Source organism: Neoarthrinium moseri (genome assembly GCF_022829205.1).
Source record: "Neoarthrinium moseri strain CBS 164.80 chromosome Unknown scaffold20_Wmoseri_CBS_16480, whole genome shotgun sequence".
NCBI lineage: Eukaryota > Fungi > Ascomycota > Sordariomycetes > Amphisphaeriales > Apiosporaceae > Neoarthrinium > Neoarthrinium moseri.
Window position 1 is genome coordinate 52,105 of NW_026055134.1, and position 27,881 is coordinate 79,985.

At 52.4% G+C, this 27,881-nt stretch overlaps 10 protein-coding genes across 10 annotated transcripts; 4 read left to right on the forward strand and 6 right to left on the reverse strand.

The window, feature by feature from the left end:
* Positions 1–954: 954 nt before the first annotated feature.
* Positions 955–2,657, forward strand: JN550_006007 (uncharacterized protein; the record flags this gene model as incomplete). The annotated part of the gene is made up of 2 exons (XM_049317698.1): positions 955–1,228; positions 1,294–2,657. The coding sequence occupies 2 exons, from the start codon at positions 955–957 to the stop codon at positions 2,655–2,657; spliced, it is 1,638 nt and encodes a 545-aa protein (XP_049171893.1).
* A 238-nt stretch (positions 2,658–2,895) lies between these two features.
* Positions 2,896–5,815, reverse strand: JN550_006008 (uncharacterized protein; the record flags this gene model as incomplete). Its single annotated transcript, XM_049317699.1, has 5 exons — positions 2,896–3,621; positions 3,695–4,110; positions 4,164–4,583; positions 4,643–5,610; positions 5,661–5,815. The coding sequence occupies 5 exons, from the start codon at positions 5,813–5,815 to the stop codon at positions 2,896–2,898; spliced, it is 2,685 nt and encodes an 894-aa protein (XP_049171894.1).
* A 766-nt stretch (positions 5,816–6,581) lies between these two features.
* JN550_006009 (uncharacterized protein) lies at positions 6,582–7,475 on the reverse strand (the record flags this gene model as incomplete). Its single annotated transcript, XM_049317700.1, has 1 exon — positions 6,582–7,475. One exon carries the CDS (start codon positions 7,473–7,475, stop codon positions 6,582–6,584), a length of 894 nt encoding a protein of 297 aa, XP_049171895.1.
* Positions 7,476–8,064: 589 nt separating this feature from the next.
* On the forward strand, positions 8,065–8,670 carry JN550_006010 (uncharacterized protein; the record flags this gene model as incomplete). The annotated part of the gene is made up of 2 exons (XM_049317702.1): positions 8,065–8,323; positions 8,492–8,670. The coding sequence occupies 2 exons, from the start codon at positions 8,065–8,067 to the stop codon at positions 8,668–8,670; spliced, it is 438 nt and encodes a 145-aa protein (XP_049171896.1).
* Positions 8,671–10,565: 1,895 nt separating this feature from the next.
* JN550_006011 (uncharacterized protein) lies at positions 10,566–11,771 on the reverse strand (the record flags this gene model as incomplete). The annotated part of the gene is made up of 1 exon (XM_049317703.1): positions 10,566–11,771. The coding sequence occupies one exon, from the start codon at positions 11,769–11,771 to the stop codon at positions 10,566–10,568; it is 1,206 nt and encodes a 401-aa protein (XP_049171897.1).
* Positions 11,772–12,668: 897 nt separating this feature from the next.
* JN550_006012 (uncharacterized protein) lies at positions 12,669–16,734 on the forward strand (the record flags this gene model as incomplete). The annotated part of the gene is made up of 2 exons (XM_049317704.1): positions 12,669–12,939; positions 13,016–16,734. The coding sequence occupies 2 exons, from the start codon at positions 12,669–12,671 to the stop codon at positions 16,732–16,734; spliced, it is 3,990 nt and encodes a 1,329-aa protein (XP_049171898.1).
* Positions 16,735–17,064: 330 nt separating this feature from the next.
* JN550_006013 (uncharacterized protein) lies at positions 17,065–21,898 on the reverse strand (the record flags this gene model as incomplete). Its single annotated transcript, XM_049317705.1, has 2 exons — positions 17,065–21,351; positions 21,449–21,898. The coding sequence occupies 2 exons, from the start codon at positions 21,896–21,898 to the stop codon at positions 17,065–17,067; spliced, it is 4,737 nt and encodes a 1,578-aa protein (XP_049171899.1).
* A 585-nt stretch (positions 21,899–22,483) lies between these two features.
* Positions 22,484–23,863, forward strand: JN550_006014 (uncharacterized protein; the record flags this gene model as incomplete). Its single annotated transcript, XM_049317706.1, has 5 exons — positions 22,484–22,643; positions 22,702–23,391; positions 23,452–23,578; positions 23,629–23,685; positions 23,749–23,863. The coding sequence occupies 5 exons, from the start codon at positions 22,484–22,486 to the stop codon at positions 23,861–23,863; spliced, it is 1,149 nt and encodes a 382-aa protein (XP_049171900.1).
* Positions 23,864–23,991: 128 nt separating this feature from the next.
* On the reverse strand, positions 23,992–25,608 carry JN550_006015 (uncharacterized protein; the record flags this gene model as incomplete). The annotated part of the gene is made up of 1 exon (XM_049317707.1): positions 23,992–25,608. One exon carries the CDS (start codon positions 25,606–25,608, stop codon positions 23,992–23,994), a length of 1,617 nt encoding a protein of 538 aa, XP_049171901.1.
* Positions 25,609–26,274: 666 nt separating this feature from the next.
* On the reverse strand, positions 26,275–26,829 carry JN550_006016 (uncharacterized protein; the record flags this gene model as incomplete). The annotated part of the gene is made up of 2 exons (XM_049317708.1): positions 26,275–26,406; positions 26,557–26,829. The coding sequence occupies 2 exons, from the start codon at positions 26,827–26,829 to the stop codon at positions 26,275–26,277; spliced, it is 405 nt and encodes a 134-aa protein (XP_049171902.1).
* Between the last annotated feature and the right edge of the window lie 1,052 nt (positions 26,830–27,881).

Here is a 27,881-nt window from a genome sequence, read left to right on the forward strand (position 1 = left end):
TCGCTGAATCCTTTCGACTTGGCTGACACATTCCAAGTGCAGTGTAGCCAACAGACACGGGGGTCCAAATAAGGTGTGCGATCAGAGTTTCTCCAATTGTTGTCCCGGTGGCTTCCCAAAAGGCTGATTTGCTTTGGCAATGCGGTGAAACTCTGAGCTCCCCGTCCCGGCCGATCGCGGCCCTACCGGGAATGGCACACCTCGGCCGGAGGCTTAAGTCGCTGTTTCTGTGATGTGCGCCGGGCAACTATATGACGGCGTTCATGAGGAAGCTAGGAGCTCTCGTGGTGTCGCGGCCCAAGCGTTGGTGTGCAAGTTGGCTGGTTTGGACCACATTCCAGTCATGACGTTGGTTACGGTTCCGACAAGGGAAGTAATTGTAAGAAATTCTGCAATTTTAGCAACCGTAAACTTATGCGCAAACACGTCCAGGGGATATCATTCTTGAGATCCTGCACCAGAAGTGTTGGGTATTGTGGCCGTTAGTTGCTTGTTACTTTTCTCGCCGAGGTTGAGTTTCGCCGGAAGTAACATAAATGTGTTGGGCGCCTGAAGACCGCAATCTGACTAGAATGAAGTCTCCGGGCATTCTTCTCAACTACGAGAGCTATAGATTTCAAAATGACCATAGTGCACCATGAACCAGTGATTCATAATCTGTCAATGGCTTCGGGAAGGTAGGCTCGCGTTTTGTATCATGGCGAGCGATCCGCTGGGTCCGGTGTGGAGCACGGGGATGTGACATCACCATTCTGCCATTTTGCCGGTCTCATCTCTGTCCCTGTGTCCCTTCATCGCCCTTTTCTCGCGATCGCCCCGAGGGTCGAGCAATTATCATTAATAAGCTATGTAGAGCCCTGAAGGCTGTGGGCGTCATTATTTTTGAAATCGTAAGGTGGATTCATATTCGGCCGAACTGTTGATAAAACCGTAGCGCTTTTCATATATGCAAAGATGTCGCCTGGTAATGATCACATTCCAGACGCATCGTACCTGGTCTTTGCTGCGCGTGCCAGTGACACCGCAAGGTCTTCGGAGGAAAATATGACAAACGACAACAGTGAATCTGGCCCGGAAGGCTCTGATAGGACTCTTCGCGACTACGATGCTGAGAACGGCATATCCCACTCGGACCGGCACTATACCCAGCCGCATCAGTCTGTCGGGTTCTGGGATCATCGCATGAGTAAAGTTCGAGCACATGTCCTGCGATTATGGGCCCAAACAGGTAGGCTTTTATATGATACCATGTTAAGAACCCAAATACTAAGCCTGGGCTAATGTGCGTAATAGTCGTCATTATTCTCTGCTTCATCATGGCCGTCCTGGCGCTATATTGGGCTGTTCTTTTCAGCGTGCAAGACAACATGCGCTCCTTGACCGTCCAAGTCGTGGACTTTGACGGCCAAGTCGCCCCTTACGAGAATGTGGAACCTCTCATAGGCCCGATGATAACCAGGTTGGCCCAGCAGACAGTAGACAAGATTGAAGAGCCCTCACTCGGCTACACCGTGGTCCCGCCCGCGGACTTCGACTACGATCCTATCGCAGTCAGGCAGTCAGTGTACGACTACCACAGCTACGCGGCCATCATCATCAATCCTAATGCGACGGCGTTACTGACCGAGGCCATCGCGAGTGGGAACACCACTTACGATCCCACGGGGGCGATTCAGATGATCCTCTTGTCGGCACGCCAGGAGACGACATACTCCAACTACATCGTCCCCCAGTTTGAAACATTCACCAAGATGTTCATGTCCCAGTTCGGGCCCATGTGGGCGCAGCGCCTCGCGAGCAACGACTCGATCACCAAGGCGATGCTGGGCGCGGCGCCGAGCGCCGTGAACCCGGGCGTGTCGCCGCTGACGATCGACCTGCGGCCGTTCCAGCCGGCGGCGGCGACGCCGTCCGTCACCATCGGGCTCATCTACCTGATCATCCTGGCCTTCTTCTCCTTCTCCTTCTTCCTGCCCATCCACCAGAAGTACATCACGCCGCAGGGCCACCCGCCGCTGCACTTCTGGCAGTTCATCGTCTGGCGCTGGTTCGCCACCGTCGCGGCCTACGTGCTCATCTCGCTGGCCTACTCGCTCGTGTCGCTCGCCTTCCAGATCCCCTTCTGGACGCCGCCGGGCTCGCCCGTCGACGTGGCCTTCAACGCCACGGCCTACGGCCGCGCCTCGTTCGTCGTCTACTGGCTGGTGAACTTTGTCGGCATGATCGCGCTGGGGCTGGCCTGCGAGAACGTGGCCATGATCGTCGGCCAGCCATGGACGGCGCTGTGGCTGATCTTCTGGGTCATCAGCAACGTGGCGACGGCTTTCTACTCGCTCGACCTGGCGCCTGGCTTCTTCAGGTGGGGCTACGCCTGGCCGCTGCATAACATTGTCGAGGCCAGCCGCTCGATCATCTTTGACCTACATTCGAGGATAGGATTGAATGTTGGCATACTGTTTGCTTGGGTGGCAGTCAATACCGCTCTGTTCCCCCTGTGTTGCTACTTCCAGCGCTGGAAGATGGAGCATGATAAGAGGGCGGCTGAGAAGGACAAGGACCGATATGTCGTGCAGACAGATGAAGGCGAGAAAGAATTCTCAAAGAAGCAAGGAACCAAAGCGCCCTTGATGAAGAGAGGTTTCATGAGAGGATTATAGAATCATGAACAGGAATAGGCTGATACAGAGATTTTTTAATAGAAATCTAAATATACTTCTGCCGTGATAAAGGGTACGATGAAAGTAACCCAATTTGCAAAATGGCCCTTGACACCCGAATGCCCGTGGAATAGCCGATAGCAGGCGCAAATAGACGTCCCGTCCGAGTCCTGAGGGGCTTTAGCAGTGCTTCTGTTAACACTGACCTCTATAACGTAGGCTTCTTGCTGTACGAATTCTAAGTGAAATCAATCTTGATCGATCCAACAGGCGCGCCAACGTAGGTGTAGCGCAACTCATTAAGCGGCACCCCTTCCACCTCCACAAGGACATCTTCTCCTGGAACGATGTCGAAATTGTTGTCGTTCAGTCTCATGACTCTCGTCTCCTCGAATACAAGCCCTTTTACTGGTTTATCTGCGGTAATGATCACCTGGGTAGCCTTGTCTCCCGACTTTTTGAACTTCAGTCCTCGATCCGCGAAATCGAGAAACTTGAAAGGTTCTGGCCATGCTGTGTCTGTTGAGGTTCTTATACCCTGGAGATACAAGGTGGCGTGGATAACGTAAGGGTCATATTTGTCCAGGTCGAATGGTTTCGTCGGATCGCAAAGGTCCGCATTCAGGGGTCCGACCTGATCCTTCCACACGTCTGTGGTCGAGTTTGTGTCCATTTGAACCGTACGGCCTTGAGTAGGCAACACGCTGCTTCCTGTTTTGATCGAGACAAAGCGTACTTCGACTCTGACCTCACTGGCAGCTACAACACCCGTGCTGTTGGCAATCCATACGTTGTAAACAGTGCCTTCTCTAGCCTCCGTGGTAGGGTCAACTTGGCCCAGCTCTAGCATCTCATTCATCTTCTTCTTTGACCAGTCTCGAACGGTCCGCGAGACAGCTATGGTAATCGGTTTCAACGCCCTCGAGATAGAGTAGTATGCTGGCTTTCTTATACCATAATAGTCCTAAAACAATTAGCATTTGGAGTCTTCACTGGACGGGAGATAGAGATATATGCAGGAGAAGAGCTGAACTCACGACAATAGCCCATGACATAGTAGGCCAGCAATCATTGAATTGCCAGACCAAGATGCCGCCGCACTTGCGCTCTATCGGTTGGCCTTGGGTTCCTGTATGTGTGCCCCAAGCTCTCCGCCAATGCTTGTAAGCGTATGACATTGCTTCTGCCTGGACCATCTGAGTCAGGTGTGTAAAGGACGGAAGGTCGGTCTTGAGCTGGAAGTTCTCGGCTACGTAGCTGACCAGACGTCTTTCGTGACCAATAGCTTTGTTGTGGAAGTCCATCGTCATTGAACCTGGGTATTGTTGTTCAGGTTTGGTAACAGCCGACAGGATGGTCTCCAAATGAGGATATGCTTCCATACCAAACTCGCTGACGAACCGACCACCGAGGCTGTCTGCATATTGGTACTTCTCCATCGTCCCATGCCATACTAGTCGTTCAGGATCAGTATTGCTTTCCGAAAGGAATGACATGGCGACTCACTGTTCCACTGGTGTATATCCCCCACTGTCGGATCGGCTGTATCTTTGCCGTCACCCCAGGGACTTGTCGGATGATATGCCGCCCCCGGATGCTCTTCCTGAACAACCTTGGGCAGAAGATATTCGTAATAGTACCTGGCGGGGAAGTTGGACTTCAACCAAGATTGTGGGTCCTTGTCCGAGTAGTCATAGTGCAGCTTGTATCTCTCTTGAACCTGATAATCCTCGTTACTCCCAGCCCATATCACGAGAGAAGGGTGGCTTCTCAGACGTTGAATGTTCTGGCGAGCTTCAAGCTCGAACGATCGCATGAAGGAAGGATACGCTGGGTAGTTGCCACAGGCAAAGCAGAAGTCTTGCCAGACAAGTACGCCAAGTTCGTCGCAGGCGTCGTAAAACGCATCATCCTCGTAAATTCCACCTGAATATCGTATCAGCGTAATTCTTGCCAATTACTTATTAATGACAGTTACTACTCACCACCCCAGACTCGGACCATGTTCTGGTTACCTCTTTGAAGTAGCTCGATCCAGTCGTAGTACTTTTCCTTAGACAGTTCTGACAGGTAACTCGAGCCAGGGATCCAGCACGATCCACCAGCGAAGATGTCGGTCCCGTTGATACGGAAGTAAAATGACTTTCCGGAAGCATCTGGCGTCTGCACCAATTCAACCTTTCGAAAACCAATCATCTTGGACTTCTCATCCACAACCGTTCCGTCTCGGTAAAGAGCCGCATCGAGTCTGTAACGTAGCGGGGCACCATACGGCTGAGGCCACCAAAGCTTCACGGATGAGATAGCAAATGGGCATTTGATGGACCCATCTGTGCCAACAACACATTCCGTTCGAAACACTTGCTCGCCCCCATATGTCAGGCTTATAGATACCTTAGCGCCGTTCAAATCGCCTGCGGTATTGCCATGTATGTACCCGGAACAATCTTTCAAGTCGTCGCTGAACTGGCTTTCGACCCAGATGTCGTCAATCCGTGCCACGTAGCAGTCGATGTATACCGGTTTCCACGGGCCGGACGTACCGACCAATATTGGACCCCAGTCCCAGCCCCAGTGGTACTGCGCTTTACGTACGGGAATTCTACCGTCTTCAGTCTGGCGTGCAATGAACCGATGCTCATGGCTGTGTTCTTCAAGTAGTTTCTGGCCTCGGAGCCGGGCAGAATCGAAAACAATCTCGAGGACATTGTCGCTTCTGCAGTGATCATTGACGTTGACACGATGGGACAAGAACATGTTTTCCGACGTGAGTATCTCTTTTCCGTTCAAGTAGACTGTGGCAAATGTGTCTAGGCCTTCAAAGACGAGGTCCAACCTAGCCCCTGGGCTCACGGCCTGGAGATCGACTCCGAAGTGCTTTTTGTACACCCAGTCTTGATCCGCAACCCATCTAACCGAGAGTTCGTTTAAGTCCTCGAAGGGATCCGCGATCCTATCATCGTGGTAAGCTGCGGCACCCGCTGCGGCCATTTTTTGACTTACTTCTTGTTTGCCAAGAGCTCTCTATAAACATCTGTGGGCACCGCTTGAACTGGTAGCCAGGCATTTTCGGATTCATCGCCCGCTTGCTTGAGCATCCAGCCATCTTTGAGTTCCACTCGCGTGGAAGCGCGAGAGCCATTCATGAACTCTCCCATGTTGTCGTTTTGGTGTTTGCAACAGCTGTCCAGGAGGGATAGTTGAGTGTGAGGGGTTAGGCCAAGTTGAGGTACCCATTTCCCCAAGAAACCAAGGAAGCTCCGATCGTGAGGCCGGGGGAATGGGCCTTTCCCCACGTTCCACGATCGCATCCACTCAGAAACGGCTGCAATTGCCTTTGCGCTGCTAACCACTTTTCCCCAGTATTGGCAGCCGGATTAATTCTTAGAGGTGTCTGGCTTGGGCGGTGTTTACGTGTTCTGGATATCTACAATGGGAATCATCCTTACGACCGTATCAATAACACCGACTGTATAAATAGATCTTGCGAAAGCACGAGACGACACTGTCCGTATCGTGACGGATCCTAGCTATAATGCAGCATCGAGTTTAGCTTGGTTACTATCTAGCGGAATCTGGAGTCGTTCAAGACGTTTATCGTGGTCAAGCGACTCTAGGACTGCATTATACATTACACCTCTCTTATCCATGTAAGATGAATAATGGGAAGATACAAAAGGGATGAGGCCATCGTGGTACCGCGCAATAGCTACTGCCTGACGAGGGGAGCGACTATGATATCGAGAATGCGATAGAGTTTGCAAGGGTGCCACTCAAAACATTCTGGTATTTCGGTACTCCTGGGTATCTATAGGGGTTTGAAGTCGAGGGCCAATGTCCAAGTTACCTAAACTCCTTCAAATGCACTACGAGGTAAGCAGCCAATGCCCTTGACGATTCGCATGAGTGTACAAGGAGGCAACCTCAGTCCTTTGCGCTTCCAGGGGCACTTTCATCACCCCAAACATCTCGGCTCTCCTGCTCAACAGCTCTCATAGCGATGGCGACCTCCTCGAGTTTCGCAACGACATCGCGCACGCCTTGGTCCACTCTGCTGAAGTAACGATCATTCGCCTCTCGCCTCTTCCGCGCCAGCAGGATGTCGGACTCGGTCTCCTGTTCCAAGGCGGCCCCTAGTCTTTCTCCGCCGCGTCCGCTACTTGGTGGTCTTGCACTCCCCGATCCTACTGTGCTTTTCCCAGGGTCAGTGCCCTCGGCGCCCATCTTGCCGGCAAGCCCGGGTCCGGCGCCTGAAGCAGCCGCAAGGCCGACCGTACTCAGTGCGCCCTTCAAATCGCGGACCTCCTCCGTGCCGGTCCCAGCCGTTGTCTCTATTGCGTCGTCCGCCTCGCTCTTAGCCCACGCCTGCGCCAGGGCGATCTGGGCGGCCCGCAGATCCGTCAATTTCCGGTCATGTTCAGGCCCAAAGACGTGCGTCCCTCCCGAGGCCGAAAGCTCCACCTCTTCAAGCGTGGCTTGCATCTCTGCCCACAGGGCATCGGTCCTATCGACAGTTCGCGAGGAGTCGCCAGTCTGCAGCCTCGGAACCGGCCCCGGGACGGCGCCCCGGCCGCGCGGGTTCAGGAGAGAGCCTTGTCGCGCCAGACTCGGAGGACCACCAGCTTGGGCCGTGCCGGTGGAGGTCTGGGAGGCGAGATGGTGCGCATTCGACGATGGGCCCGTAGAAGACGACGTTGGCCCGAACATTCCTGTCAGGGAGACATGAGAGGCCGCTGGTGAAGGGTGGAGGAACAGAGACGGCGGCGGGTCGCGCGCCTTGGCGGAGGAGCCATTGGAGTGTGCCTTCAGCTGAGACATGGCTCACTACATCTTGGTGATACGTCTAGGGTGTGGAGGGAGTGTCTGGCACGCAGTGTCAATCCAGTCCCAGGGTAATGAGGCTGGCCGGCACAGACACAAGGCTGGCCCAGGAGCGCTTCCAGGGCGGGCTGCACTGGCTGGCGGGACTGGGCGGCTGGTGGAGGGGGAAGGGGGAAGGGGGAGGAGGGGGACCCGCTTCGCTATGATTGGGTTGCGGCAGACGTGGCGCTGAGCGCACTTTTGCGTGGGGCAGCTGAGGCGCACCGAGCGCCGGGCCGGCTCAAGCCACACCACAAATTCAATAGGGTGCGAAAACCCCAAAATTCATTTTTCCTGGAGGAAAATAACCGAGCCCATCCATCACTCAGCGAATCGTGCCATCCAGCAACCAACGACACCAGAACCCATCTCCAGCGATCACACAGTCAAGTCGGTACGTCTTCTCCCCCTTCACACACCAGCGCAATCGGGTCGTCTCGCATCAACCAAACGACTTTTTGTTCGACAATCGTCATCGCACGAGCTCCCCGCCGCGATCAAACTCTCCCCCTCCGACGTCGACTGACTTCTTTCGTCAATAGCAATCATGGGTAAGGGCAAGCCGAGAGGACTCAACGCCGCGCGCAAGCTGCGCCTTCACCGCAAGGACCAGCGCTGGGCCGATCTGGGATACAAGAAGCGTGCCCTCGGAACCGCCTTCAAGTCCTCGCCGTTCGGTGGTTCGTCCCACGCCAAGGGCATCGTCCTCGAGAAGGTCGGTGTCGAGGCCAAGCAGCCCAACTCCGCCATCCGAAAGTGCGTTCGTGTACAGCTCATCAAGAACGGCAAGAAGGTCACCGCTTTCGGTATGTGACACCTTTTCATTCCAATCGTTTAGAGGGGGCAGAATAGCAGTGAAGGCTGTTCCGAGGGGAAATTACCGGTCACGCTCAGGCGGGCAACGGCATGCGTGCGCTGTTTGGGGTGGATTCATCACGCTCAAGAACGTCTGCTAACTTACATTTGCTTGTTAGTCCCCAACGACGGTTGCTTGAACTTCGTCGACGAGAACGACGAGGTCCTCCTCGCCGGTTTCGGTCGCAAGGGCAAGGCTAAGGGTGATATTCCCGGTGTTCGTTTCAAGGTCGTCAAGGTGTCTGGTGTCGGTCTTTTGGCTCTGTGGAAGGAGAAGAAGGAGAAGCCCAGATCATAGACGATCGGCTACGACAACTGCATTGGGGGACGAGGAAACGAATGGACAAAAGGGACTGAACTTGATTTGGGCAATGTGGAGTCAAAATGGCTTGCTTTATTTTCCCCATCAGCATCCGAGGTTCGGGCCTTGATACGCATCCATAGGTGAACGGGATCCGAGAATAGAGATCATCGTCGCCGTACCACAAACATGTGGGGTTCATGCCACTTTTTCGAAGTGAAAGCTCGCGTTCAAGTTCCGCAAACTGTCTTGGTCTCATTGAGTGCCTTACGGAAACACATCTCTCGTTTGCAAGCGATGATGCCCAGCAGGTCGTTCCCCTCATCCATTTGTTGCAGATGTATCTTGTTGTGGGCAAGGGATTAGCCAGATCTGGCTCATGACAAGAAAGGCGATGTGTGTGCCTTAAAGACTCAGCTATGTAGCCCGGTAGAACAATCCGCAACGGGGACATAAGAGAAGGGGGCAAGGATCGTCCGATGCAGACATCGTTCCAAACAGGGTTGCACTTTACCTTGTTCAAGTCGATTAAATATCGCGGTTCTATTCCTGACATGGCGTCTGGCCTTGTGACATTGTAGCCCACGTGGGGTCGCGTCTCACGTTAGCCGTCACTTGTATCGAGTACTCGAACGGTCCGCTTTTGGTGTCTGCTGGTCTCCATGTACTGCGAGAAAAAAAGCAGCAAGCTCCATCCCATGGAAGCGTGCCAAACCTGTAAGAAAGCAGGAGCTGGACAATTACCCTAGGGACCAAGATATCCTTCGAAAAGACGATGCAGCAAGAAAAAGTATGGCCAAACTTCTCAACCCAAGTCCGTTGCTGTCCAAAGTATGTTTCTACGTCTTTTGCAGTGCGAAATTATCTGCGGAATACAGCAAAGCAAGATCGGAAGAGGGCATGTAGATAAGCATCCTGAAGTCGCCGTGTAGCACACTTATTACTTGAGATCTCAGCTCGGAATCCAAGAAGTAAAGATATCAGTTCGTTGCCAACTCTCACTTTGAGTTTACCCCTTCAAAGTGGAAGGTAGTCTGGGCAGAAAGATAGATGCCATTAGAGCTTGGCATGTGACTGAAGGTACGCCGCTCCATGAGATCCGGCAGGTCTCATACCATGCCTTGTGCTGAGCAAAGGAAGACGGATTTGAAGTTCGCCATGGAAGCGAGATTGCCTGATCACGACGAATACTTGAAGTTTGCGTAGCCTTGAAAGAACAAAGACTTTCCCAGGATCATGTCCTTTGTGCTGGTGACTGTATGCCCATGTTACTAACAACCCCAGCGACTGACGACCTCGGTATAAAAGGCCAACGAAGTCGGCAATGAGCCAAAGTCAAAGGGCATTTACTTCTGTGACCAACCGCAGATATACTCAGGATCGTGAGCTGCTTGGCCCAGCATTCGATCCGACAAGTTCCATTATGAATTCAAGGTACCCTTGTCCAGAGATCCAGCAAGGAAACTGCCGCTTCGGGTATTTCACCACTGCGGAAGTCAGTGGCTTGCCAAAAACAAGGAGATATTGTACCATGCACGAGAATGTATGTCCTCACCATGGACCAGAGCCTTTCCTCAAGAGCCAGCCTTGTAGGGGCTGTGAAGCTGGCACAAAGGGAGTCGACAATGGTGTTGTTGAGAAAGACGTAGGCGCAACAAGGAAGGAGACAGTCCGCAAAGATGCCGATTCGGTAAGCGGGCCATCTTGGTTGTATAATTCATAGTGACCCCCAAAAAGTGCCTTGCCAGAGCTTGTAGATAGTGGACAGCGCGGATAAATTTATCAGCTTGGTATGGTTGGAGTCCGAATGGACTTGATTCGAATTATTATACAGTATTGTCACATAGAGATACAGTTGTGATTGTGACACCAAAACACAGAATTCCCCTCTTTTACGCCTCGGTTCCGGTAGCGGTCTGTTCCCCCTTCGTATATCTCACGACGTAGTCAGCCCCGAGACCTAAGGTGATTACACCGCCAGTGATCCAACATCCATTGACAAACCACCACCAGCAGTCCTTGACGCTCTTGAGATTCACCTTCTTGATCATGTACCCCAACGTAAGCGCAGCTCCTCCACAGCTCCCTGCGAAGAAAAGCGGCCCGGCACCCGCGGCCCACCCGGCGGCGCCCAGGAGTCCGAGCTGCACGGCGGCAAGGCCGGTGAGGACCTGTTTCGTCTCGGCATCATGCTTGAGCGCAATGCTCTTGATGCCCGCCTTGACGTCGTCCTTGATGTCCATGTGTGCGTAGATCATGTCGTACAGCACAGTCCAGGCGACATTGCTGGCGTAGAGGAACCCAGCTGCGGTCAACGCTGCGCTGTTCGACAGTAGATCTACGCCCAGAGCCGGGAAGCCCATGATGGCTCCCCAGGAGAAGGTGAGACCTAGGACGGCCTGTGGGTAGTAGGTCACTCGCTTGGCTAGCGGATAGCAGGCCACCAGTATCAGACTTGGAATCCCGTAGAAGAGGCAGCTGGTGGGAAACTGCAGCAGTATCCCAAGCCCTGCTAGCAGCTGAAAGCCCGTATAGGTCAAGGCCTTGAAAGGAGTGATTGCGCCTCGCGCGATGGGTCGCAGGCGCGTCCTCGTGACGTGAGGATCCAAGTTCCTATCCCAGAGATCGTTGATGCTGCAGCCTGCACCGCGCATGATGAGGGCTCCAGAGAAGAACAGGGCAGTAGTGCCTATGACTGAGAGGGGAGAGGCCATGGGCGTGGCCAGGGGTGCCGCCAAGAGAGTGCTGAACAGGCATGGGAAGAAGAGGTAGTAGGTGCCCGTCGGCTTGTCGAGACGGATCAACTCAGCGTAGGGAACCCATGACGAGGGAAGGCGTGCCAGGATCCCCGAGGTTGGCGGCGAGTACGGCTGCGGCGTCTCGGGGGACGATGGTGACTCGACCGTCGCTGCAAGATGCCGCGTCGAACCATGGAACCGGACAACACGGCGAGGTGCCAGGAGTGCCAGATGTGTCCCCTTCGACAAGCGCGCCCGCGATACTGTTCGGATATACCGGGAAGTATAGGATGCCTGATGCAGACATTGCAAGGGCGTCTTCTGAAGAGCCCTGGCGGTGGGCCATCTGCTGGCCAACATCATGGCGCGACTACACTGTTCTTATGACCCCTGAGTGAGAGAGCACGGCATTCTGTATGGGAGTCAGCAAAAACTGCTCTGACACTGTTGACACTGAACGTGAGCTCAGAACAATCTCCTGGTCCCAAAAAAAAAAAAAAAGAGGCAAAATCTCATATTCCGCGACTGATTAACTGTCCATTGTGCAATTGGTGCTTCCCATCCTTGTTCGAGTCGACCACCTGCTTGTTGGATGGCCAGCTGCGAATATGGACGGCCCTGAGAGACAGAGAGATCTTGCGCTGGGCTGGGTTCAACTCACAATACATAGCAGCTATCAGAGATGCAATCTAACGGCCTCAACCACGTCTATCAGAGCCCCAGCCAAGAAGGGGTGTTGTCCTACCGTCTGTTGAACACTGATAACTCTGGCAAATCCGTGCCAAAGTTTGATGTGTGGCCCGTGCTGCGATGCTTAGGTTGTGGCAGCTCAGGGTCTTCTTAGTTCCATTGGGAGCGTACAGGCGGGACTGGGGTACTGGTACCAATTGATGGAGCATTCCCAACCTCACGCCCTTGTCGTTGCTTTTCTGCAGCATCCCACCGGGGTTCCATTGTTCCCAAAGGTTCCAAGTGCTGCGATAATCATATCGCAGGGCTGTCCAAGCACAATGCTCTCGCCGACCATCCATATTGGAGCGTCCTCGCTGTGAAATACCTACACAAGTACTTGCTTGCCTTAGCTACCTGTACTACATACATCTCCATCTCCATCTCCATCTCCCCCGCGACGCGACAGCTCGTCTTCAGGCGCGTTACAACTTGCGCCTCGATACCAGTCCAAATGACAGCTTGATGAATATACAAGCGTGACACCTGCGAGCTCTGGCCTAGCAGCCGGAGCATATTGCGACCAAGATGCCGACCGCGCTGCATCCCCAAGCCAAGTTCGATCCCATCCCGCCGGATCTCGACCTGCACTCCCTCGTCGACCAAACCCCGAACTTTGACTGGGTGGTCCGGATCTCCATCTCCCAGATCAGAAGGCTCGGTTCGTCTGGCTTTGAGAAGCTCGTGCAGCTCCATGTCATCGAAGGAGGGCGCCCTCTAGTGATTGAGGGCTGGAATAAGGTCCTTCCTGACTCGCTGTTCAGCGCAAAATGGCTGGAGCAAGCCTACGACAAGAAGCGTACGTGCCAGTGGCCCTCCCTGCCTTTGGACGCCCCCTCCAGACTTGACCGCATACTGACATGATGCCTACGCAGAGGAGAATGTGCGCGACCTCGGCTCACAGGCCGACGTTCCCATGACAATGGGACACTATCTGCGATCCATGCGACAGCTCTCGAACCAGTGGAGTCCGACCAACTACCGTGACGAAAGGCGCCAGCGACTTTATCTGAAGGATATCGATTGCCCTCCGGAGTGGTACGACCACTTGCGCAAGGTCATCCCACCAAACGTCTTCTACATGAATGACAACGTGAGCGACAATGTCGGCGTCGATGCTCGCCATGACGATGACATATTTGGTGCACCCGAACCCACCGCTGCCGTTGCCGGAGACCTGATGAGTTGCTTGCCCGAAGACATGCGTGCTCAGAACCTCATGTGCTACATCGGCCACGAGGGCACCTACACTCCGGCACACAGGGAAATGTGTGGCAGTCTGGGACAGAACATCATGGTAGAGGCGTCGGGGGATGCGAATGGCGAGAAGCCCGGCAGCTCCATCTGGTTCATGACGGAAACCAAGGATCGCGAGGTCGTTCGCGAGTACTTCCTTTCCATGCTGGGACATGACGTTGAGATCGAAAAGCATTTTGCCCAGATCAACGCATGGAAGAAGGCCAATTTCCCAGTCTATATAGTAGAGCAGAAAGTGGGAGATTTCATCCTTGTCCCGCCATTGGCACCTCATCAGGTGTGGAACAGGGGCACTCGGACCATGAAGGTGGCATGGAACAGGACCACCGTCGAAACCCTCGGTCTCGCTTTGCATGAGGCGCTCCCCAGGACGAGGCTGGTTTGCCGTGACGAGCAATACAAGAACAAGTCGATGATCTACTTCGCTTTGGATAAGTACCATAAAGAGCTGCAGATTGCCGAGGACTCTGCAGACTCTGGCCTGCTCGGTCTTGGCCGCGAATTGACAAATTCACCTCGGATAAAGCAGATAGCTGCCGATTTCCGACAGCTTTTCGAGCTTTTCACCGAGGTTTTGATCGACGAAATGTTCGGTCACAAGCAGATGGACATCGAGTTCATCGAATTCGATTCAAACATTACGTGCTCTTATTGTCGGTCCAACATTTTCAACAGGTTCCTGACCTGCAAGTGTTGTGTCCGGACACTGGTTAATGGCGACGAGGACACCTACGATATTTGCATGGAGTGCTATGTCATGGGCCGATCCTGCGTTTGCATTTCTGGACTTCAGTGGTGCGAACAGTGGCGCTGGTCACACCTGGTGGACAAGCATGAGACCTGGCGAGCCATGGTCATCAAACAGGACGGTTTCGTTGATATCGACTCATCGCCACAGCCAATAGAAATAGCACGCAAGAAATCCAGAAAGAGGTCGGTTGCTGAGTTGTGCCAAGAGCAACTACGGCGTCGGCCGTGGAACGATATTACTAAACCGCCAGAGGAAGCAGCCCCTTATGAGTCGGAACCTGAGCCCGAGGTGGACGACGAAGGGCGTGTTAAGAAAAAGCCCAAGCCAAAACGCAAGGTCAAGAAAGGTGATACATATCGTTGCCATGTGTGCTGTCATAAGGATTACAGATATAGACTGAGCTTCTGCAAAACTTGTCAGGAAGCATATTGTTACGGCGTTCTCTTCAGAGCGTTCGACACTATGCCTCAGGCCGCCATGGAGCAAGAACACTGGCAGTGTCCGAGATGTCTCGGCATCTGCAACTGCGGGTCATGTAGAAGGGCAGGAAACACCAAGCCCTATGTGCCCAAATCCACCCTCTTGGGACATGACACACGCAAGGTTGCAGACGACCGTAGCGTTGAGTCGGTAGTCGACTTCCGCATTCACAACTTAAACTGGCTCAAGGGCACGGGAGAAGAAACACGCAGCAAGAACTCGAAGAGGATGCAGCGATTGATGGAGCAAGCTGAAGCGGAGAAGGCGAAAGATCCCTTAGCGGCATTAGACGCTGCGGAGGACGCTCCTCACGAGGTCCTACCGGAGTCCTATGGCCAAGACGGTATGGCATCCGGTGCTGCTGGCGAAACACAGATCGGCGAAACCGCTGAAAACCGGGCCTCAGTGGCTGATATGACGGGCATTGAAAATGACGAGGGCGACTCGGCATACCCGGATCCAACCGCATATCCCAGTCCTCAAACAGGCGGCCGCATGATGGGTATGGGCTTCTACGAGCAGGATGATAGTGCAGATCGAATTCTATTTGATGCTTTCCAGATCCCTTCTGCCGACGCTTTGAACAACGAGCCAGAAGTATCGGAGTTCGTCAAGAAAACACTACGGATGGCAAAGCGGAGAGCAAGACTGGAGACAGATGATGACCCCGACTTCCAAGGACCCAAGAGTCATCATCGCAAGAAGCCCAAGACTGGTAACATCGATCAACTTGTGAACCTTGATCCAGCTTTGCTAGGAAATCTCGGTAATCCTAGCGACAGCACCACCGGCACACCAATTCGTGCAGATGCGCAGCCGAGATCTAGCGAGGGTTCGGCCGCCCCTGAGGGTGTCACTGAGCAATCAGATGCCGATACAAACCAACCAAAGACGAGACCGATCAGAGCACCGCTGCCCATAGATCCTCTCCGGCCACAATTACGCCACGCCAAGCCGGCACAGTCATATGTGGAGGCGGAGGAGCCTGGAGAGGAGCCTGAGGATCTACTTGCTGTCGATTCGATCAAGCTTTTCGGAACGGAGAAAGAAGTTGAGATGACGAAAGACCCCATTGACTTGGCTGCTGACGCCATTCGTGCACTCACGGGGCAAGGGACTCCGCCAGATGCAAACTCTACTCCCAAAGAAGGGGTCAAGAAACGTGGTAGGCCCCCGGGGCGGCCTCCAAGGTCGTCTCTGCCAGGCAACACACCCGCCTCGGCCACTAAGGGAGGCAAGAAGCGCGGCCGTCCACCTGGCAAAGGCAAGCCCCGGCAGCCAGCCACAGATGATGTCGACGGCAGCGAAGATGTAGTCATGGCTGATGCTGTTCAAGAGGACACCGCCGACTCGCTACTTGACGAGCTCGAGGCTCAATTAGAGGCAGATATGGCTAAGGAAGGTGACAGCGAACCCGCAAGTCGGCTTCCCCTGTTGCGCGAGCCTGCACCAAAACGCCGGGGTCGTCCTCCGGGTAGGAAATCCATGCCTGCCTCGCTCCCAGAGCCAGAACCTGTACAGACGCCGGCCCCTGTTCATAGCTTTATGTCAATGGCTGAGCGTATGGCGGCCCGCGGCAAGAAGTTCAAGATCCGTGCAAGAACTTCGTCTGGCACTGCCAGCAGTCCAGCACTTGCGTCCACCCCGAAAAGTGTGGCCAAGAAGCAGGACACGACGCAGAAGCCCTCCAAAGAGGAAACTCGTAGGGCTGTTTCGGACACCGCCCCCAAGCGCGGCAGGCAGGAGCTTGTGGACGATGAATTCAATGATCCACAGGCAGAAGCTTCAGACTCGGTGTCTTCGGACGATGACAGCGCAGTCCGGAGGCAGACCCTAGACCCCAAGCCAAGAGGGAGACCGCCTGGAAGACCGGCAATGAGACCAGCAGTGGAAACGTCAGGGCCAACGGTCGTGCGCTTGGATCTATCCGATGGCTTTGGCTCATCCGATAGTGACAGCGATTCGGACGACGATGATGAAGAAGGGATTCCGGCGACGCCGAAGTACACTGCAGTCAGAGGCGGCCGAGGCAGAGGTCGACCCGGCAGGCCTGCGGGTCTCGGTCGAGGCCGCGGCGGACGCGGACGTGGACGCGGACGTGGCTGATAATGCTGTTAGGGCCTTCCTTCGACATGTTGGGCAATGCGAAGGCGTTCTGGCTATTGCTTTGTTAGGAATTACCTATAGGAGTCTGAATATTAGCGAGCGAATGAAGCATGGCCTGCAGTTACTTCAAGAGTGTAAAGGCAAGTTTGTAACTCCATAGCATTAGGGAGAAGGAAGGCTGCCCTTTCACATTGCTCTAAATCCAACCGCTCTGTCAGAAGGAGCAATCATTCACCACTTTCCAAACTTTCTCGTGACTTCGTAGTATTACGGAAGGAAAGGTTGCCCTTTTACTGTATTTGTCTAAGTTTATCTACTCTCTTTCGAGTACTAATCATCTAACAAGTCGAAAGACCTTTCCAGTCCCCTTTTCACGACAGCAACTTCTCCTTTCCAAGCAAATAAGAGGTCTCCCAGCTCAGAGACCCGGATCAAAAAGTCTCTGCTGGTTTTCATCCAGTCAGACGGCGGCATGAAATGCTGAGATATACTATCAGGTGCCCCGAAGCCTTGTATTTTGACAGAACAAATCCAGCCGTTGACGTTTAGGAAAACCAACCTCTTATGGAACGTGCCAATAATGTGCTCTATCTTCTCGCAGAGTGTCTGAAGCGATTCAAGGTGAGAAACACTCGTCGAGTCCTCGCCGAAGGATTCGCTCTCGTAGCAAAACAGATAGGGCTTGGCGGCGAACGTGGCGGCGCCAGAATAGCTAAGGGCCAATATTGAGCCGTCAAGGATGCTGAGAGCACTTTGGATAGTCAACTCCGGCAGGAGAGAGGTCGTCAAAAGGATACCGTCCTCAAGACCAGTTTTTATCAGGTCGCGCCAGCTGTAGAGAAATGCGGTATCTCGGGATATGAGCAGTAGGAGCTCAGGTCGCGATGGATGTTGTGCCCAGCAGTACGGCCCAAGGTCCCCGCAATTGACCGGCCTCGATACAGTGGAAGGGTTTAAGACCGAGTGGACATTAGCTTGGTCATTGGCGCAGACGAGAATCCGCGTTGAATCGGAGTTGCACAGGAAGTGCTGGATCCCCGTGCCTGTTGTTTGATGGGTGAAGATTGTGTTTACATCCCATTGTAGGCCGACTCGATCAATCCGACTAGCCATGAGACAGCCAGCTGTATCAACGCTTGTCAGCGTCCGGTTTGCGGGGGTATAAACAAGTTTGAGAATACTGGTGCCATGAGTGAGAAGTTGCTTGATCAGAACGCCGTTGGAAGCACTGTACACAGAAACAGTGTTATCATCCTTGCCGACAAAGAAGAAGTCTCCTGTCTCATCGCACACAACTGCCGTGACCAATGCTGCGTCCTGGGTGGTATTGGTCTCGGCATAGTCGCTATCTCCACTGTAGCTCGAGGGTGTGCGGGTGCTCTCTTTTGGAATCTCACGACGATACAGAGCAGGTGGATCCCAAACACGACAGCTGCGGCCTCTGCCTCTTGTGTCGAGGAGACGCGTGTTGTCGGCACTAAACGTCAAGCCGGTGATGCCGGGCTCTACCATCCTGATTCTGTATAGCCAACGAAGTGTCTCAAAGTCGAATAATGCGATGGTGCCGTCATGTCCTGCCCCCGCCAACGTTCGGCCATCGGGGGATGACGTTAACAGGCTAAGAGCTCCAACATTAGACACCCTGGCTTTTATTTTTCCGTCAAGAGTGTCGAAAAGAACAAGGTCAGCGACGTTGTAGCTGGCAGCGAGCAGAGACGATTGTGGAAGACGGCTGAATGCCATGCCCATGACGGCTGCGAAAGGCTCTCCAAGCGCCTGAACTAGTCCCCGATCAAAGTTGTAGATGCGGTATATGTCTTCCTCTTCGTAATTCCAGATGATGATGTCTGAGCCCCTGTATACGACTGCCAGAAGATCCATTTCAGGATGGAAGGCAACAGAGAGCGGGTCTTTGCCCAGCAGTTTTCTTCCGTACTCTTCTGCTAGGCCAACAGCCCAGCCGGTCTGATCTTTGACGTTCATGTCGACTAGGTTGATGGTCAATAACTTGTTGTCCTTTAAAGCGGCCAGAAGCAGCTGATCGTTATCAATGAAGGTTATACCAAGACAGCGTTTCCCAACTGGAACGGTCAAAAGACACTCCCAAGTCTCGGTGTTCCAAAGCTGTATAGAACGATTGTTGACACACGCCAGATAGGACTTCACGCTTGCGAACTGAAGAATCTGGATTGGAATCGTGGCACTAGATTCTATCATCCGTTCTTCAAGGCATGTCTTCTCGTTAAAGATAACGACCCGCCCATCAGAAGTTCCTAGCGCAAAGGCTTTGTCGGATGCAGCAAGCGCCGAGACTCGAGGCACCCGTGGTTGGGGCACGTTCTTGGACGATTGAACTGTGCCACTGCTATTCTCATTCACATGCCCTGTTGTTGTCATCTTGTTGCGAATAGTGACGGAGGTTAAGCAGTCATCCCAAGTCGTCGCAGAGATACCACAAACCGAGAGTATATTGGGACCTGTTGCGAACTGCTTGTACGGCATTGTGTTCGAAGGGCAAAATGCAGGTATATACCTGAAAATGGACTCAGGGTGTTGCAGCAACTGACGGCCAAATTTTGTCGCTAGCTTCACCAGGTCGATGACCCAATCATTGACCACAACAACATCCTCACCCAAGAGCAGATCCCTTTTGGACTTCCTACGGATGAAACTTCGAAGGGACTGGGCCGTATCCAAAATGACCTCCAGTCTCTTCTGCTGCGAAAGATATTCAATCCAGGCGAGGAGATTCGTTGACCTAAGGAACGTTGCCAATGCGTGAAGTACCTCCTCGTCTTGAGCCGAAGTAGAGTTCAAGTGTCCGTAGAGGGCGATTGATGCGTAAGACACGAAAGCAGAGCGCGGCTTGGTATTGACACTCATCTTTCTCTTCTGTTTTCCTTTCATTTCGGGGCCTGTCAGATACCGTAAACAAGCTAGGGTTAGCATTTTATGACCCTGTTTGCTGTCAATTGTGAAACCCGGCTGTTCGTTATTTATGTCGTTCCTCAGAAGAAACTCTCTGGCACTTGAGTGTCTCATCCGTATTTGGCCTTTCGCATTGATGTAGACCAGATCGTAACAGTTTCTAGTGATGATGGCCCGGATGGATTCTCTGTCCTCTTCCGTATGCAGACTCACTGCATATTCCATTTCCTCAAGCGTCAAAGGGCGGATTGCGCAAGCGACCCAGGTAAGAATATGCTCAGCAACATCGCGGTTAGACATGGTTTGGACGATTCTGGCGTAAAGCTGGTCCATACCTTCGGGGTCCTCATGCACAGTACGTAGGATCGCTTGTCTGGTTTTACAACCCATCAAACGTCCGACGACCAGAACAGCCCACAGAAAGCACCCATTCGTCTTATACATTATAACCCTGCGAACCGTTTCGTCCACTGTATCAGTGTACTGGTCAAGATATAGAGATATGTCTCGTTGAGTGTCTTCCATGTTGATATCAAGCTGCGAGATGAACCTCGAAGAAATGTGGTAGTAGTCTGGGTCATGTCTGGAAGTCAGGAAAACTTTGGCAGTGCCGCTTTCGACCACTTTCAATAATAGCTGTACGAGATCCTGGTCCAATCGACACTCATCAACAGCGTCAACAATGATGAATGGCAGTTTCTTTGAATCGGTCCCTGCCATGAGGATGCCCTGTGACCATAACTTCCGCCAGATTGTTCTGAAGTCACTGGCTTTTGGTAACGTTGGATTGTTGGTAAGGATGTCAAGCACCTTGCGTTCAACTTCGGGATATAGAACGGCGATCTGCCAAGCGATTGACAATAAGAATGTCGAGATCATCGATTTCGAGGTGTCACCGTATACATAAAAGAAAAAGGGAACCTTGTGACCAGAACCCCTCAATTCTTCGATGATGCTGCCACTGACGAATGATTTTCCCGCCGCTGGTGGCCCTCGTAACCACAGAATATGGGGTTCTTCTTCAACGACCCAGTTTCTGTAAGACTCCTTGCCGTGTAGCCAAGAGCATGTACCAGGAACTCGTTCAGATGCTACTCGATACAGATCGTCTTCAGGTGGCTCGTATATATTGAAGATCTCGCTAAGCAGCTTGCGGTGCTGCATAGTGTTCTCTTCTTGCAGCTTCTGCGTGGAGCTGCTAACGTCAGAGATAGCGTGTGCCAGTGCCTGATGCAAGATTTTGAAGTTGGGATCGTCTGCCGAGTCGAACTTGCATATGCTCCTGTGATCTCCGTGAAGAGGTTCTGATCTTTCATTTTCGTAACCGAGGACGGCATTATCCTTCTCTACGATCAAAATCTTTCCCACTCCAGTAATGCTAAGTGGCTTTGTTTCGTAGAATGAGTGAAGCTGGATGTCGCCGGCAAAGCGCACGAATTCTTCAATAATTGTGATTATAACTGCGGACCCCCGCTCGAGGTCTTTCAAGAACAGTCGTGGCCCGGACACGAGATGGAGTATGTTAGATAGGATTTGCGCATGATTTGAACCACGATGAGGTGTTGCTATGAAAAACATAGACTTGATGCGGTAGGCCAGATCTTCATAGCCACTCATCCGCCGGGCTATCGTATAAGCCTTCTTGATGACTAGACCACCCATGCTGTGAGCAACCAAGATGATGGGACTCTGTAAGGTGTTAGCCGGTCTCCTACTGGGGGGTAAAGCCAGAAATCAACCCAAGCCCTTCAGATGATGAGAGATTTTAGAATGTCGAGCAACATACCTTATTTTCAAGGACGCTTGGACTGTCCTTCAGACTCCCAAGAAGTGACTTAGAGAAGTCATGGATATCCAAAATGCTCCTTTTCTTGAAGTCCGAGTCATACCCGAAGGTGTGAATTGTTACGCTTTGGAATGGATCTTGAACTGGTAACAGATCCCGCGGCCACATCATGTTTCCCTTCGACCACGTATGCTCCGAGCCGCCCCCGAGGCCGTGAACGAATACGATATGAGCCGTCGGCTCCTTAAGCAGAGGTTGATGGAGTGTGGTGAGGCCAAATGGCCCTTTGGCTGCATGGGGTATCGAAGGAGCCGCCGATGCCGCGGAAGGTCTGCGGGTTATATGACTACCGAACGTCCATCGACTAAGCAAAGCTCGACCAGGCGCAACTTCGGAAGGTGCATCACCGTCTTGATCGGCCTTTGACGGAATCCTCTTGAGTCGTCGCATAATGAATGATTAATGAGATGCTATCTCATGATGCACAACAGCCCACACAGGACCATGCCAACACTGGCGAGTCCAGTCTGTGGGAGATACCCGGACGGCTGAACGCAGCCAGCTACGGATGGGAGAAAACTTATGCGAGAGTAGGTGCGGTCAAACAAGGATGACATTGGCTGCCTGGTGGCTGCCATGTAGGAGAAATGAGCTTTGCGGCTGCGTGAGACAGCCTGCTGCGATTTGGGGTTGCCGATTGCCCCAGCTCGGGCGGCAGAAGCAGGCTGTGAGAGCTAATGCATTGCAACTAACTTGGCGACAACAGGGCACCCTACCAGCGCGTACAGACGACTGCAATCATAACTTCATTGGCTCGGATTGGCACCAACCGCGGGGAAGCTCGACAACTGCGCATGGGAATAGTCTCACAATCTGATCCCCATTCCCGGGATGAATCACTTCCCGCCTTTCGTGAGTAAGACGCTTCGCAGAGGTATATAACGTATCGAGGTACTCCAGCCAACCCATCCTCCACCCGGGAGGCTTTGACTATTTCTTTCACCGCTGCGCGTCAAACGCCTTGAGAGCCTCACTATGGCGGCTGTGCTACAGAAACCTACGCAACTTGTGGTACCGAGCTTCACCGCCGGTGACATCGAGGCTGACGATGAATGGAATGCGCAAAGCTCATGGGACATGAAAGTTGAGGTCCCCGCAGAACTCACAGGATATGTTGATGCGAACATACTAGCTTGTGGGGCTCCCACATATATGGGTGTCGCAAGTGTAGAAAGCTGACCCTTCTTCGAAAGGCATGCCTCCGGGAACGATTATTGACTCCATTCGGCCACACGGCTCGAGCTATTGGTCCGCAACCGCAGAGATCCAGGCCACACTGGAAGGCGAGCCCAGGTCCTACTTCGTCAAGGCTACCCAAAATAAGTTTGGCAAGAAGATGTTCAGAGGCGAATATGAATCTGCCAAGGCAATACACGATGCCTGCCCTGATTTCTGTCCGCCGCCCATTGCGTGTGGAACTTACCAGTCGGTGCCAAACACTTATTTCTTCCTCAGTGGGTTTATCGACATGTTAGATGATCTTCCAGACCTGGGGCTTTTCCCCCAAAAGTTGGCCGAAATGCACATGAAAGCCATAGCCCCCGATGGCATGTATGGCTTTCATGTTCAGACCATGACAGCATTGCTGCCCCAGTATGTGACCAAATCGGCTTCATGGGAGGAGTTCTTTACAGGTTATATGCGTCACCTTATGATGGCAGAGACTTTTGCCCAAGGTCCGCTCAGCGACGAACTCAACAGACTCGAGACCGTCTTTCTGGAGCACATTATCCCTCGCCTGTGTAGACCGCTCGAAACAGGCGGGAGAAGTATAGAGCCAAGGCTTTTGCACAGTGACCTATGGGATGGAAATGCGGCCATTGAGGCGGAGACAGAGAATCCCATTATTTTTGATCCTTCATGCTTCTATGGCCACAACGAATGTAAGTCATGGTGTACCCAACCACACCTATCTCCTGCCTACCGACTGACACCTGAGATAGTCGAAATCGGCGTATGGCGCTGTCCTCGACATAAGACAGGCAAGCCTTATATAGAAAACTACCACCGATATTTCGCCAAGTCGAACCCGGAGGAGGATTATGATGGGCGAAATCTTATGTACCTTCTGTGGGTTATGCTTTTATTTACCACATAAGGCATGTTGCTGATGGAGTTAGGTCCTTTGAAACCCGGGCATCTGCATGTTGGGTTGGGAGGGGGATGTTCCGAGAATCGTGAGTATCATACACAATACTGAGTCCCTGAAAGAACCACGACTAATAATTATTATTATCCAGAATGATTTGTTTGCTCAAGGAGCTAGAGCAGAAGTTTCCTGAAAGCTACGAGGAGTGGGCGAAGGCAAGAGGGGAATCCGTGTGTGAGCGTAAGGCTTCCACACCTCCATCGTAGCAAAGTTCGTAGCAACGGCAGGTTTATACAAGCAGATTCAAAAACATGGAGTGCTTCGTAAGATAAGCAATGATAAATGTCCGGAAACCGCGCCATAAGAAGGATGAAGACTTCCTCTGCACTGTAGACTAACCTGATGGGCATTCCGCTCTCGTCACTGTGCCCTCCGTTCTCCACTGAAAACCCTTTGACCTGAGAATCCATAGGCCAAGACCCTGACTGCCGCCGATGACTATCGCGAATAGTGTAAACAACCAGCCTCTCCCTATAGCAGATCTGAGAGGTTCTAGTATCGCCACTCCGCCCGCTGCGAGACCACATCGCACCACTGTTGCGGCTGCAGCCGCAGCGCTCGGCCTCTTCGATTCGATATCGATGAGAAGTGTATTGAAACAGAAGAACATGAACGTTCCTGAGAAGCCGATGACTGCCTGTAGCGAAAGCGATGCGGCGGGATGCGCAGCGATCTGCCAGGTCCAGCCCATTCCCACCAGTGCTATGTTATATATTACCCAAACGAGGGTGAGGCTTCTCGTTCTTGCCTTCTCGATCGGAAAATTCCTGAGATCGTCACCTTTAATCTTGTCAACTGTAAAGCCGATCTCAGTTGCAGTTTTTCTGTACTTCTGGTCCATCCATCGACCGTTGATGATGCCAGCTATTATCACAGCTGCCGCCCCGGGCAGATACGCGAGGCCGATCTCCAGTTCGTTCCAACCATGTTGCTCTTGATAGACAGCCGGAATAGATGCCGTGATGCAATACCACAGGGCGTAGTTGACGCCTCCCAGCCACAGAATGAGTGCATTCTCTTTGGATAGCACGACAGCCGAGCAGCCACGATCTTTGGGAAGAATCCCTGAGAGCAGGCCAGATTCTCGAGATGGATTCGGCCTGGTCGGTGCCGCTTCCGTGTTGGGCAGGGCCGTTATAACTTGACCATCGTCCTCAGTGACGCGGGGGCCTAGACGGGGACCTAGGCGTACCCACGCCAGGGCCGAGTGGCCAGTCCGCTGCCGTAGACCCTGCCCTCCATTTCCCACCAAGGCACGGGCCGTTTCGGGGAGGAATAGACTAAGGGTGATGCTATTCACAGCACCAAAGATGAGAAGTCCCCAAAAGACCCACTGCTGGCCTTGACTCCGCCAGGCAATGACCCCGCCCAAGACAGGTCCTATAAAGGTGCCGAGGTTGGTGGCGCTCATCACAGGGCCGATCATGCTGCCCCTCTCACTGGGGGTCGACACGTCCGCGATAACTCCATAAGCAATAGACACACAGGCGCTTGCTCCGAATGCCTGTAGACCTCGGAGGAGGAGTAGCGCTACGTAATGAGACTGGTCAAGGGCGAGAGCAAGAGATGCAATGGTGTAAATGATGTACGTAAGCAGGGAGATAGGTCGCCGCCCGAAGGAGTCTGACAGTGGCGCGAAGATAGCGGGGGTGACGGATTGGACCACCGTATAGAATGTGAGTGTCAGGTTGATCGCCTGCGCCGATGTATGATAGCTATGCTGTAGTAGAGGCAGCAAAGGAAGGTAAATCGTAGCAGTGAGCGGCGAGGCAAGCGATGCCAATGCCAGTAACGCCGTGATTATAGTTTTGTGCGTTCCTGTAAAGATGGTGTAAGGCTGTGCAACAGGAGTTATCGCTTCTTTGCTAGCTGGTGATTTCAAGTTCTGTGGAGGAGGCGGGGCTACAGTGCGCAGGGCATCGTCGCTGATAGGACTCTTTGTCTTTGGCATTTTCCTAGAATTGAATGGCGTACCTGATTAAATGCGCTGGAATTGATGTGATGGGTAGAACCAGGCCGCAATGCTTTGCTGCCAGACCTGTATCTGGGAACAACGCGGGCCGCGTTCGGCTGTGATTCACCTTGCGGACAGCCTTGCCGGTGCAATCTTGCACAACAGTAGTTGAGTTAGTGAGTTATAGAGCTAGTCACTACAGTACAAGACCTGACAATAAGATTCTTGCACAATGAATCATTGTTTCCCAAACGGCTCCAGGTGGACGCCATTATCCTCTCTCCGGAGTATGTAACTATTAGGTAGCCTTTCAACTAAAACCAGCATTGCGTAAAGAAGGCCTTGATAGCCATATTTGCTAAATCAACAGGAAACTTTTATTTAACTTTGTCGACGCTACTGATCACTGAAGACAGTCTTTTCTTCAGCTGTTGTACTAGATGAAATATAGTGCCGCAGCCTACACGTTAGACACACAATTCCTCGGCCCGGCACTGGACGTGGAGATGCATCTTTATGTGACATAAGATTTTATAGTTCTAAGCTATTTCGCTATAGAGCTGACCTCCGTGGCACGTCAACTTCAACAATAGGTTTTTTCCCCCGTGATTTAAAATGTATTCATGAATATAAGGTAGATATCGGCAGTATCAATGCCGCAGTTCAGTTGTAGGTGCATGGCGCAGGCCAGTTCGAGCCGACGGGAACACCTTGCCCGATGGCGCCACAGAAGTAGATATCGTTCTTGGTGTGATCAACTGCGAAGGTAAACGAATACAGTTGATTGTTCCCAATCTATGGGTGACTACCGTTAGTTTTGTCTATAAAATTTGGAACTTCGCACACGATGTATATTTTAAGCCCTAGGGGAGAAAGAGGCAAAGAAATTATAGGCAAATGCAGCTTGATATATCCCGCATAAGAAGCGAGACATTGGTCACTGACCCAGTAGAAAGGCACGCCAGCTAGCCACGTGCACTTCCCTGATGCAACGTTGGCCGCAGACGGGTCATATGGTTCGACGTCTTTGAACTCGTAGGCTAGCTGCTCCATTTCAAGCGTAGTGAAGTTGGTGTAGGTCTCTAGTGCAGGATCCGGGTTAGGGTCGTAAAGGCATGACATGCCGTTTGCTGGGAACTGTAGGTACTCGTAGTCCTCGAACGTCTGAGCCGTCGCCCGACCCAGTAGACCACCGATGAATAGCAACGTAGACTTCATGGCTTCAGGTGCAGGTTGGTTACAAATTATAAGACGCAAGATGCAGATTGTTACAGTGTATTGACAAGCCCAATCGTGACGATGCGATGACAACTTTGTGCTTCGGTAAATGTCCAGATCAATTTCTAATCGATGTGGAATAGGTTAAGCTTTATATCTTCCCCTCCTCCCTTTGATAGAATCTGTCGACCGGGACTCTGCTGCAACTTGATTCGCTTACATTATACTTTGCTAGTATTGCTCAGACCAGTGTCTGCCCTACCCTGGTTTGCATTCGTTCATAAGGCTGTAGAGAGTGGGAGATGCACGTCTCAAGTGCCGTGTGCCAAAGAAAACTTGCTAAATTGGTAGATCAAGTTCGACTCGGGAAGGTAGTAGTGCTGAGTTACTTTCAGTGAATCGGGATAAGCGAAGTTCCCGTCTCTAGTCAACCCGGGCGATGATGCTCTGTCTTCTTGGTATTTGGTCCGAAAATTCCGAAACGGACACATTAAGAGATAGTACGATACCAATTCAGTCATTCTGTTGAAGTGATGTTAATAATTTAATCAAAACGGCTGGCATTGCATAAGAGAGGTCTGCAAGACGGCTGGGTTATGTATTCCATCATGGAGAATACAGTTCGTCTCAAGCAGAACATTGTAAGCGTTGGTGAATCATACGAGGCATTTGTCCTCCCATTTGAAAGCTGGTAGCCTTTAAACTAGAAGAAATAAGTCTTGTCGACACAGATGAGCCCAGAATTGTGCCGGTAACTGCGGGGTTCACCTTGGGACCTGCATCTGCAACTGCTGTTACATTACTACCCAGCCAAGGTCCCTGCAGTTGAAACAGGCTTGGTGATTGATCTCGCGACCCCGTGTTATCATTTTCTCCGCCTCAGTTATCAGCAATACGAGCTATTCATGCAATTCTGGTAACGTTGCCTGCATGCTCGCTTCCTGAGCCTTCATGAGCACTGGTCGGGATGGCGAGATTGCAGACGGTGTCATGTTACAACAGCTACCATGGGGTTTTCTGGGCACGTTCCGATGTGACCCGCAACCGTATTG